The 12,435-nt window shown below is 48.2% G+C and overlaps 1 protein-coding gene across 3 annotated transcripts in view; it reads left to right on the plus strand.

Annotated features, from left to right (window-relative positions):
- The window catches only part of CHCHD6 (coiled-coil-helix-coiled-coil-helix domain containing 6), a 146,771-nt gene that overhangs the window by 94,238 nt on the left and 40,098 nt on the right, over window positions 1–12,435 (plus strand). For all 3 annotated transcript variants that reach the window (XR_012717430.1, XM_075286117.1, XM_075286118.1), the window contains one exon: window positions 6,918–7,053. Coding sequence is in view for 2 of the 3 variants with exons in the window: in XM_075286117.1 (XP_075142218.1) it covers window positions 6,918–7,053 (136 nt within the window). In the remaining variant the exon portion in view is untranslated. The remainder of the gene's footprint in view (window positions 1–6,917; window positions 7,054–12,435) is intronic.

Genomic DNA, 12,435 nt, shown 5'->3' on the forward strand with positions numbered 1-12,435 from the left:
TTTCCTTCCTCTCTTTCTTATATTTCTGGGTTTCCTTCCTCTCTTTCTTATGTTTCTGGGTTTCCTTCTCCCTCTTTCTCATGTTTCGGGGTTTCCTTCCTCTCTTTCTTATGTTTCTGGGTTTCCTTCTCCCTCTTTCTCATGTTTCGGGGTTTCCTTCCCCTCTTTCTCATGTTTCGGGGTTTCCTTCCTCTCTTTCTTATATTTCTGGGTTTCCTTCCCCTCTTTCTCATGTTTCTGGGTTTCCTTCCCCTCTTTCTTATGTTTCTGGGTTTCCTTCCCCTCTTTCTTATGTTTCTGGGTTTCCTTCCCCTCTTTCTTATATTTCTGGGTTTCCTTCCTCTCTTTCTTATGTTTGTGGGTTTCCTTCCCCTCTTTCTCATGTTTCTGGGTTTCCTTGCCCTCTTTCTCATGTTTCTGGGTTTCCTTCCCCTCTTTCTCATGTTTCTGGGTTTCCTTCCCCTCTTTCTCATGTTTCTGGGTTTCCTTCCCCTCTTTCTCATGTTTCTGGGTTTCCTTCCCCTCTTTCTCATGTTTCTGGGTTTCCTTCCCCTCTTTCTCATGTTTCTGGGTTTCCTTGTCCTCTTTCTCATGTTTCTGGGTTTCCTTGCCCTCTTTCTCATGTTTCTGGGTTTCCTTGCCCTCTTTCTCATGTTTCTGGGTTTCTCTCCTCTTTCTTATGTTTCTGGGTTTCCTTCGTCCCTTTCTTATGTTTCCTTCCTCTCTTTCTTATATTTCTGGGTTTCCTTCCCCTCTTTCTCATGTTTCTGGGTTTCCTTCCTCTCTTTCTCATGTTTCTGGGTTTCCTTCCTCTCTTTCTCATATTTCTGGGTTTCCTTCCCCTCTTTCTCATGTTTCTGGGTTTCCTTCCTCTCTTTCTTATATTTCTGGGTTTCCTTCCCCTCTTTCTCATGTTTCTGGGTTTCCTTCCTCTCTTTCTCATGTTTCTGGGTTTCCTTCCTCTCTTTCTCATATTTCTGGGTTTCCTTCCCCTCTTTCTCATGTTTCTGGGTTTCCTTCCCCTCTTTCTCATGTTTCTGGGTTTCCTTCCCCTCTTTCTCATGTTTCTGGGTTTCCTTCCCCCCTTTCTCATGTTTCTGGGTCTCCTTCCTCTTTGGTGTAATGACATTGGTCTGTCTCAGGATGTTGCAGAGCGGCCTCATTTCCTCGGCGGTCCTTGGAGATGTTTTCCTCCTCTCCTCTTTACTCCCGCTGTAGCCTGCCATCTGTTTTCCGCTTGTCCCCCCCACTCCTCATTCTCTTGTGCAAAGTGACACAATCAGGTTGAGAGGAGAAGATCTCTGCGCCTGCACCTGCCCGGGGGACCGTCCTGAATCACTAACAAGATTAATGAGATGAAAGTCCCGCTCCCGCATCCCAACACGATCGCGTCTCATTGAATTCTGCCAGCTGGATCCGCTCCTGCTTTTTGGGTTTAAGAGCTGATTATACCTGACAAAACCTCTACCTGCTCCGCCGTCTAGTCAGACTCGCGGAGTCATGTTTCACGAAGTCTCTTTACTGGACGCTACCGCTTTAAGAAAAACATGAACACTGGATACCATCCATTCCTATAAGGGTGTCCAGGAGGTCCGAGCCAATGTGCGGAGGCAGATGGGGGCTCCTTAATGGGGTACCATCTCCTTATTTACTTGTCACATTCCTCTCTTGTGCATCCTGGTAATTGATGTCATGTACAAAACCCCATAAACAGATTTTAACTTTAGGATCCATCAACCCAAAGATTACAGATATGGGCACGAGCGATTGGATACCCGCACACATTAGATGAATGTTGGCTGAAAAAGAGAGATTTAGTTAGCAGATATCCCTCTCTTACACTGAATACACATGCACACTCGGCTGTGTGTACATGTGTATGGCTAGAGTGCCAATGTAACACACATTTTGTCTTGCGGCTGCATCATCAGACGGCCATGGACTCGCACCTCTATTCTGTGCAAGTAGCAGCGAGATTGACCCGGAGTTACCCCATAACAATGACCAGTCCTGCCATCGCCTGATAGATTTCACTTTATTTCTACATTTTACAAATTGTTCTTTCACCTTAAAACTACTCTAACATTTATAGCAAAGCAAATAACCCAGAGAGGGGAAAGTACGAGAAATGGCAGGCGCGGGTTGTAGCGTCGCGGTCGGTGGCGGGCTCTGTGCTTTGCAGAAGGATCCTCGCTAAATATCTAAATAATTGAAGAATCAATCTGCAAGCGATACGTTCTATGCGGCATGATTACTGACTAACAAGGAGAGATAGGCCGTGGCCAGGGGAGATAAGAGGCTAAATGAGACGCGGGGCCAGATAAGGAGCGAAGACGGATACCGGAGACGTGCCGCACGAGGACCACGGTATTAGACTTTAGAAGAGGACCGAATAATATCTGCAGGTCATATAAGTTCAGCCATAGAGAACTGCACTGAGCAAAGCTGAGCATTCATGTGCAGGAGGGGGATGAGAGGAATAGCTCTTGGCCTATAGCCAAAGTAAAAATAAAATGTTATATTATGGACGGCAGCCTATGTGACTTTGCTTTGCAGTTGTCAGTTTAATTGGATAAGTCACGGCTGAGACTTTGGTACAGTGTATTGTGCAGGTTATCAGCAGCAGTACAAGTCTTTCCTTTCCTGACTCTGTTCACAACCGTGTTTTGGCTTCCTTTAAGGCTCTATGCACTTGACAACGTACATGTAGCCGGACTGTGGTTGAATGACCACTGGAGACGGACTGCAGACCCCATGACCAGATGATCCATGTCTATAGAAGTCAATGGAGGGGGAGTTGTGTGCATGAGATAAGGCAAGACAGACAGACTTGGTGCTGTAGCTGAATAGAAGCTTTCTATGACAACTAAAGCACTTTACTCTCAGCAGTACAGGTCAGTCATCAGTGTATGGCATTGAGAGGACTACGAACTACAGATACGGCGTACAGTCCTACCATGCCATCCTGAATCTGTCACTTGTTCTATTCATTGGGAGGCAGAGACCGAAGCAGGACGCTGAAGAAAATCAGTATCCTTCTCCATCTTGCTGCAGATTCTGCTGTGTAACCCGCGGTGCGAGACACTCCGCTGCCCGGCTCATTCATTCAGAAATATGAGCAGTAAGTTCACCTCAAATTCGTCTTGTGTGACCCTATGAAGACCCTGAACCAGCAGGGGGCAGAGTGAAAGCAAACCAACAGCTTTGGATGTGAGTAGTGTATAAGTCAGCGGCTCGCGACCTGTTACACACATCTCATAGTCGCGTCTAGGGTTTTAGGATTATCCCACAAGAGATACTTTACGGCAGTCCTTGTAGTAAACACTCCTCCTTAGGTGGGGGTAAATCTCCGAGCGGCTCCCCCCTTTATCCTACCAGAGACTTGACATTCCCACTCCAGTTCGCGCCTCCGATTTGGCATTGTTGCCGGCGTCTTCCTCGCCGCTCAACAGCCTCTCGTGAGTTAATGATACATCTTCCTGGAATCCCGAGATTGGCTGTGACTAAGATGAATGACTAATTCACTGAGAGCATGCTTTCTGCTTCCAGTAATAAAAAGCTCGCCTCGCATATTCGCCCTGCCGCAGACGCCTCTCCTAAGGAGCAGGTACAGCGGCGGCGGCTCTCCGCACCCAGGCCCAATCACCTGATTGATGTTGACTGTAATAATAAGGGAAGGATATGTTGATGAGATTTCATTTGGAAGAGGATGCGCTCCCGGACACGTCTACACCCCAGACTCGCCTCGTCCTGGATTTGGCTGCAAAATTTTCTCCACTGACTGAAGAAATAATGAAAAATATCTTGCGATTGCTCGAGGGTCAGGGGTCAGAAATGAGGCTTTAATGGGAACCCGTCACCTAGGCAGGAGGAGCCAAGCAGACTGATGTATAGATCCCGTAGAACTACAAATGTATACATTGTAACTGATGCTTGTTCTGGGCTTAGGAGTCCAGTGGGCGGTCTCATGTAGGCTGTCGATCACTGGGTAGGACCGCCTACTGGACTCCTAAAGGGAGTTGTCCAAGATTCGAGGGTAATGGATAGGTCATTAGTATCAGATCAGTGGGAGTCCAAAACCAAGACCCCGCACCGATCAGCTGATTTGGCTGCCAGAAATCCCATAAAAGGTACAGGATTTGTCCATAGTCTGTAACCATGGAGACACATTACTGTATAGTAGCTGTATACCGTCATGGCCAAAAGTTTTGAGACTGCCACAAATCTCCTCTTGTCACATGATCTGCTCCCTCTGGTTTTCTGTGTGTTTGTCGGATGTTTTTATCACATACAGAAATAGAATTGCAATCCTATTCTGAGTAATAAAAGCTTATAGTGACAGTTAGAAGGAGTTAATGCAGCGGTGTAATATTTGCAGTGTTGCCCCTTCTTCTTCTTCAGGACTCTGCAATTCTCCCTGGCAGCTCTCAATCACCTTCTGCACCAAATCCTGACTGATAGCCGTCCATTCTTGCACAATCAATGCTCGCATTTTGTCAGAATTTGTAGGTTTTTGTTTGTCCACCCGTCTCTTGATGATTGACCACAAGTTCTCAATGGGATTAAGATCTGGGGGTTTCCAGGCCATGGACCCAAAATCTCTCTGTTTTGTTCCCTGAGCCATTTAGTTCTCCCCTTTGCTTTATGGCAAGGTGCTCCATCATGCTGGAAAAGGCATTGTTGATGGCCAAACTGCTCTTGGCCGGTTGGGAGAAGTTGATCTTGGAGGACATTCTGGTCCCATTCTTTATTCATGGCTGTGTTTTTAGGCAAGACTGTGAGAGAGCCGATTCCCTTGGCTGAGAAGCCACCCCACACATGAATGGTTTCAGGATGCTTTACAGTTGGCATGAGACAAGACTGGTGGTAGCGCTCACCTCGTCTTCTCCCAATAAGCTGTTTTCCAGATGTCCCAAACAATCGAAAAGGGGATTCATCAGAGAAAATGACTTTCCCCCAGTCCTCAGCAGTCCACTCCCTGTAGCTTTTGCAGAATATCAGTCTGTCCCTGATGTTTTTTCTGGAGAGAAGTGGCTTCTTTGCTGCCCTCCTTGAGACCAGGCCTTGCTCCAAGAGTCTCCGCCTCACAGTGCGTGCAGATGCACTCACACCTGCCTGCTGCCATTCCTGAGCAAGCTCTGCACTGCTGGCAGCCCAATCCCGCAGCTGAAACACTTTTAAGAGACGGTCCTGGTGCTTGCTGGTCTTTCTTGGGCGCCCTGGAGCCTTTTTGCCAACAATGGAACCTCTCTCCTTGAAGTTCTTGATGATGCAATAGATTGTTGACTGAGGTGCAATCTTTCTAGCTGCGATACTCTTCCCTGTTAGGCCATTTTTGTGCAGTGCAATGATGACTGCATGTGTTTCTTTAGAGATAACCATGGCTAACAGAAGAGAAACAATGATGCCAAGCACCAGCCTTCCTTTAAAGTGTCCAGTGGTGTCATTCTTACTTAATCATGACAGATTGATCTCCAGTCCTGCCCTCATCAACACCCACACCTGTGTTAATGGAGCAATCACTGAAACGATGTTAGCTGGTCCTTTTAAGGCAGGGCTGCAATGATGTTGAAATGTGTTTTGGGGGATAAAGTTCATTTTCCTGGCAAATATTGACTTTACAAGTAATTGCTGTTAAGCTGATCACTCTTTATAACATTCTGGAGTATATGCAAATTGCCATTAGGAAAACTGAAGCAGTAGACTTTGTAACAATTAATATTTGTATCATTCTCAAAACTTTTGGCCATGACTGTACATAAACGGTACAAGGTGATTATTTATTCTATACAGTATATACAGAAGTATCTCTTGCAGACGGATAACAAAGATCCATAGAAGTGCAAGATAAATCGTATCTGCGTTTCCGAGCCACGAGGCACCCGGCGCCTCCGCAACGTCCTGGTATATTAATCCTTCCCATTTTCATGAGGATGGATTCCTATGTGAGGCGGAGGGATCGGTCTATATGGGAAGAAACCCGCGGCCTGAGTCTCCGCACTCCTCACTATTTTATCTGTCTTGCCGGAGATGATCGAGACGTCCGCGCCAATTCTCTGACATCCGCCGTTTGCCGGTTCGCACTTAGCTCAGCGTCGAGGCTGATAAATGGAGAAAGGAAATAAATGAACAATCAAATCTCTTTCTCTCCGCAGTCCAGATCTGCAGAGAACCGGGATTTATTTACACCGGGCGCCGGCGGTCCGTATTGTGAGCAAAATGAGCTTAAAAACACTCAAAAATGGCAATTTATCCACATGGCGGAGTGTTAAGGAGAAATTAGAGGAGGGAAAGTAAGACTTCTATTTAGAGGGTGTTAATCCGAGCAGCGTGTCCTGAAATGTACAATATTCTCCTTGTAAATCCCTAGAAATCCTCCATATTGGGGATTCTTTCATTATGAGGCTCTTATACCGCAGACTCATCAGGATTTGCGTTAAAAGGTTTTCTCTACGTGTCGCCGCAGACCTTATACCATGAGAAAATTTACCTTTATCGTAAAATATTAGAAAAAATAGCACCAGGGGCAGTGAATTCATCTAAATCGGCTTAACTGCAATACCTAATACAGCCTACAGGCAAAGGGGGGGGCGCTGTTTCTGGAAGAAAGTAGCTAAGGTTTTAAAGGGGTTTCCAGGAACACAAAAACATCGACGCCCCTGTCTGCAGATAGATCAGGGCGCCTGACGGTTTGGCGTTTGTGTCCACCAAAGCCGGTATCTTCCAATGGTCTGTTCTATATTCCAGCATGTACTACTATAATCTGACATATGGGGGCGGTGTTGCTGTAATATGTTGCGCCCCAGTATATAGACGTTTCCGGGCGCTGTCCGCGGTCCTGGATGATTTCTGTATCGCGTTCTCTCCATACGTCTTATACGCGGTCTCCTTACTCATAGACTTTCCATTCTTTATAGGAAGAGAAGTTACGACCCGGTCTGCGTGAATCTTCAGTCCGATATTCTCAAGTGCTACACCGAAAACCGCCAGGAGCTTCTTAACTGCAGCGACCTCGCCAAAGAATACCGCAACTGCGTGAGGGAGGCTCAGAAGGTAAGCGCGACGGAGACGCTCCCGTTACTCCTGCCCGTGTCGCCGTACGGTCATCGGCTCACAATGTAAAGGTTTTAATCTGAATTCATTGAGGTTTAAAGGGGTGTTTTCTATTGAGGACTTCTCCTTAGGATGGACCAGGGGTAGGGAACGTCCGGCTCTCCAGCTGGTGCAAAACTACAACTCCCAGCATGCATACTGGCTCTGCTGTTCTTGGAACTCCCATGGAAGTGAATGGAGCATGCTGGGAGTTGTAGTTTCACAGCAGCTGGAGAGCCGAAGGTTCCCTATCCCTGGGATGGACAATCAATATTTGACCAATGAGGGGGGGCCAATGCCCTGTACCATCAACTCGTTGAAGAGTCCACATGATTCGGGTGAGCACTGCAGCCTCTTCATATCTATTGTATAGGCTGTGCTTGGTATTACAGCTCAGCCCCATTCACTTGCATGGGACTGAGCCGCTGCAGAACCATGTAACTATTGAATGTGAAGCTGCAGTCGTTCCTCCATCTGGTGTATACTTACCTAAAATGTCACCCCCTTATTCTCTTTACGTGGAGCTATACAGGGAGCAGCAGAGCCGGCGCGGTGCGATAATGTAGGCAGATGCGTCGTCATTCTATGTTGGGGAGGAGGAAGGTCCCGGCAGGGCACTACTAAAATGTCTCCCGTTACTGAATGGCGCTCACAAGCCCAGACCGCAGCCCGATGATTTCCTATAACCCCCATAGGTCCCCTTTCTATACATTACCGCCCCATTACAGCGGATGATACGCTATCACTATACAGCCCGCAGTCACGTCAGCGGCGAGATAATACCGCAAGCATTTCCCAGGTGCCAGAAGAGGTCACCTGACTTGTTCCGGTCAGCGGCACGTACTGCGATACAATAGGCAGTAGATCAATTCCACCTTGAGTGGATCTGTCGGAGCCGTCGCTCCATCTACTTGAGTTGTTTTCATGTGCAATTGAGTGAAGATAATTTTTCTGCTCCTTCCTGCCCTCTCTATACAGCGACGACTACAATGGCGAATCCGTCATACCGGGAGAAATATGAAATCGCCGCACGGGAGTCTTTGACTCTGATAGTGGGAAAGTGAATGGAGCCGAGGATCAAAAACCTCAGCGGTGCAAGGAATGGAGAAGAGTTTGTTTATTGTAGCGAAAGGAATGGCTTCTTAAAGGGATACTCCACACTTATAAAGTAGTGACATCACTAGGATGGGCCTTCACTTTAGGACCCTACTAATCCCGAGTATATCGGGGGTGCAATGCTGGCTCCCCATACGGCAGGTGGCACCCCTCCTCATGATCGGTGGGGATTCCAGAGGTCGGACCCCCCCACCAGTCATACCCTAGCTTATGACCTCACCTTTAAAAGATTGGAATTCTCCTTTAAGGAACCAGTGACATGGATTTTTGACTAGTATGATGTGACAACTAGCGCGTGTGGCTAAGCCAGCGACCGGCTGACTACATGAGGGGGGGGGGGGATAAGAGTCCTGCAGCTGGAATGGAGGGAGAAGAGGTGAGTAACACGCCATTGCTTGTCCTTAAAGGGGTTTTCCAACCTTAAATCTGTTTTTCATTCTGATGACCTGTCCACAAGATAGTTCATCAGTATGTGATTTGTGGAGGTCTGACGCTCGGCCCCTGCGCAGATCAGCTGTTATGCCAGCTGGAAGCTGCGAGTGGGTACCGATGTAATAGGAGCAGAACTGCAGTTCTCCTGGACCACCACTAAGCAGTGGGTGGGGCTGCTGTGCCCCTATTATAACTCGAATAGGAGTAGACTGTATCTGCACCCAGTCCACAGCTGCTGGAACAGTTGATCTGTGCGGGGTCCAGGGGTTGGCCCCCATAGATCACATACTGGTGATCAGTCCCAAGGATAGGTCATCAGTGTCAAAAATCAATTTGGGGCCGGACAACCGCTTTAACCAACATATCCACGATTTCCTGCCAATCCCTTTTTTGGCTTTGGAATTCCCTTTCAATCTGACAAATGTGTAAAGATAATCAATAGCCCCCTCCCCTCCCCCGACCACACACGAAACATACATTGGGCTGTCACCGGGGGCAGGAATGGATCCATCACCATCACTCCTAATCTCTGGCTTCTCCCTCCCATTACAGTCAGTGTTAGTGATGGAACTTGTAGTCCGATCTGTCAGCCACGGAGCGTGAAAAATCAACGAAACGCGGCGCCTCCTGTAGGTCAGACTGATGGATTGTAGCATTGATCCCATAGGGAAGGGGGGGGCGCTAATCTGTCCTCTCCTAATACAGAGAGTCTGGTCATCCAGCAGAGAATCGCGACTCCCTGCGCACGGTCACCGCAACGTCACACTGATGGCGGAAGAGTCTGTCAGGAGGAATTCACACACGCAGGATGTCGCAGAAATCTCCGAGATTGTTCCTCAGAATGGAAACCCCGAGTCCCTGCGGCAGGACAGAGAGAGGGACTTCTTTAGTTACGAATTCTGCAATGTATTTTTGTGTGTGAACAGAGCCCTAAACCTTACAGCGACCCCCGGGACAAATGTGATGGAAAATAAGAAAATGCACAAGAGCGGACGCAGTATCACTATGACCCTGTGACATTGGTGACCTTCGGTTTGCATCTGTTTCTAATGGGGGATTTAACCCTTCGTCTGCCCTAGACCACCAGGGGAACCCGTATTACCCATCCCCTCCCTTCAGACACCAGGAGATTTAATATTAACCCTTCCATCAGTATTTCCCTTTCTCTACCCTAGACCACCAGGGATTGTAGAGATGAACCCTTTCTTTGTCCTAGACCACCAGGGATTGTAGAGATTAACCCTTTCTTTGTACTAGACCACCAGGCATTGTAGAGATTAACCCTTTCTTTGTCCTAGACCACCAGGGATTGTAGAGATTAACCCTTTCTTTGTCCTAGACCACCAGGGATTGTAGAGATTAACCCTTTCTTTGCCCTAGACCACCAGGGATTGTAGAGATTAACCCTTTCTTTGCACTAGACCACCAGGCATTGTAGAGATTAACCCTTTCTTTGTCCTAGACCACCAGGGATTGTAGAGATTAACCCTTTCTTTGTACTAGACCACCAGGCATTGTAGAGATTAACCCTTTCTTTGTCCTAGACCACCAGGGATTGTAGAGATTAACCCTTTCTTTGTCCTAGACCACCAGGGATTGTAGAGATTAACCCATTCTTTGCCCTAGACCACCAGGGATTGTAGTGATTAACCCTTTCTTTGCCCTAGACCACCAGGGATTGTAGAGATTAACCCTTTCTTTGTCCCAGACCACCAGGGATTGTAGAGATTAACCCTTTCTTTGTCCCAGACCACCAGGGATTGTAGAGATTAACCCTTTCTTTGTCCTAGACCACCAGGGATTTTACCACTGAAGATTTTTTTTTCCAATGAAAGGAAGTTGTTCCCTATCCATAGTATAGGGGATAACCTGCAGATCAGTAGGGGTCCAAACACTGAATGGGGGGGGGGGCTGCACCTTTCATGTCAGTGGGAGCCCCAGAGATGGCTGAAGTCCAGAGCTTGGCCCTCTCCAGCCTCCCATTGACATGAATGGAGTAGTTTTGCACCGTTCGACCACTGCTCCATTCAGAATGGGGGACAGAAGCCCCTTGTGCTCTTGATCCTTGGGGATCTGGGTGTTCGGGGCCCCCACTGATCTGCCAGCTATCCCCTATACTATGGAAAGGAGATGATTTTGCTTTTATGAGAAATCCCCCTTTACCCCTTTCTCTCCCCTAGTCCACCAGGGATTCTTACGCCAAAGCCTATACTCCCCTAGACTACAACGGTTGCAGATAATAACCTCGTCTCTGCCCAGGATTTTTGCCAATAACCCATTATTTAGCGATTTGTTTGGCGCTCAGGTCGCTGATGAGACTTAGACGGAACATTATTTGTACCAAACACCCCCGAAATCCTACAAATAACCTTTACAGAAGAAATCTAATGCAGACGATGACAAATCGACATGGCAGACGTGATGTACATGGCGGCTCCTGCCTGTCACAGTCGATGTGTAGGATGCCCGTTAGTTTAGCGGGTGGCCCATACACAGTTGACCAGCAGACAGTGATGGCCCTGGGGAGGGGGCCGCGTGTCCCTGGAGGGGTCTTGGTATAGGAGAAGTCATCTGCTCTTATTGAGCCTGATGTCTGACGCCGGGATCTCTCCTTTCCATTAGCATGTCCAGAGTCGCCGGATTCCTGATTAAAGTCGTGCGTGAGAGCAGCTGCCGGCGACGCTCCCCGCACCGGCCCACACAAAATGAGATGAGAAAATTGTCAGCTCCTGTTAGCGGCAGCGCTGCTCGCCGACACCCCACGGGAACACAACTTACTTTTCTTCCCCTTCTATTTGTTGTTTACCGAGAAGGTCACTGCTTGTCTTTTAATCATGAGGACTGTAACATCCACTTACCGAGGACATGTCTGCTCCACCGCGCAACCGAGACGCCCGCCCTGACCCCAGGAGTCTTACTATACACCCGCCATCCATATGTCCCCGGCTGCAGAATGTATAGATGGTAAAGAGGTATCCTAATCTTACTAAGCTCACCTCGCTAGGGTATGATCAGGCTGGGTCTGACCTTAGGGACGGATTCGGCCCTGTTTTACCTGCATAGCTGCACCACTTGCGGGGTCGGGAAGAGTCCAGCGGCTCTCTCTGCAGGGCGGGGGGGAGTCCAGCGGCCCTCTCTGCCGGACGGGGGGAGTCCAGCGGCCCTCTCTGCCGGACGGGGGAGTCCAGCGGCCCTCTCTGCCGGGCGTGGGGAGTCCAGCGGCCCTTTAATTCAGCATCCTATAGTATGCAGTTTCTTGTAGGGCTTTCTAGCCTCTCACAGATATAATCCTCCATAACCTGAGCTAATCTCACACCTATGGGTTGTGTAGAGATTATACAGTATATTAATCAGACCCATGAATAATCCATAAATCCACGACAAGTGGGAATATCTGTGATTTCTAAGGCAGATGAGCCTGCACCTGTATATGAGACCTGCGGCTCTTCTGCAGAACTGCAACTCCCAGCATGCCTGTGCTACTGTATGATGCTTTACTATTTCACAGTCTGGGAAAGTTGGGTGGCCGCCTAATTGATCATTACCCAGGATTCCCAGAAAGAGATATAAATTAGGAGTAATCTATTTGTCTTGGACACATCCTGGTTACACCCGCTGTGCTGGCCAGTGTCTGTGTAATGAGATATGACGGAGCGATGTGCGTGTATGACCCCTGGGAGCGGAGTGATGTCACTGCACTGCCCGGACCACTGCTGAGGGGTTGTCACACTTGTATCCAGTCTGCCATTCATCAGCAGTACAAATCTCTGCCCCCGTCCTGATACTTTGTTACCT

The sequence above is a fragment of the Leptodactylus fuscus genome, chromosome 9 (genome assembly GCF_031893055.1).
Source record: "Leptodactylus fuscus isolate aLepFus1 chromosome 9, aLepFus1.hap2, whole genome shotgun sequence".
In the NCBI taxonomy this organism is placed as follows: Eukaryota; Metazoa; Chordata; class Amphibia; order Anura; family Leptodactylidae; genus Leptodactylus; species Leptodactylus fuscus.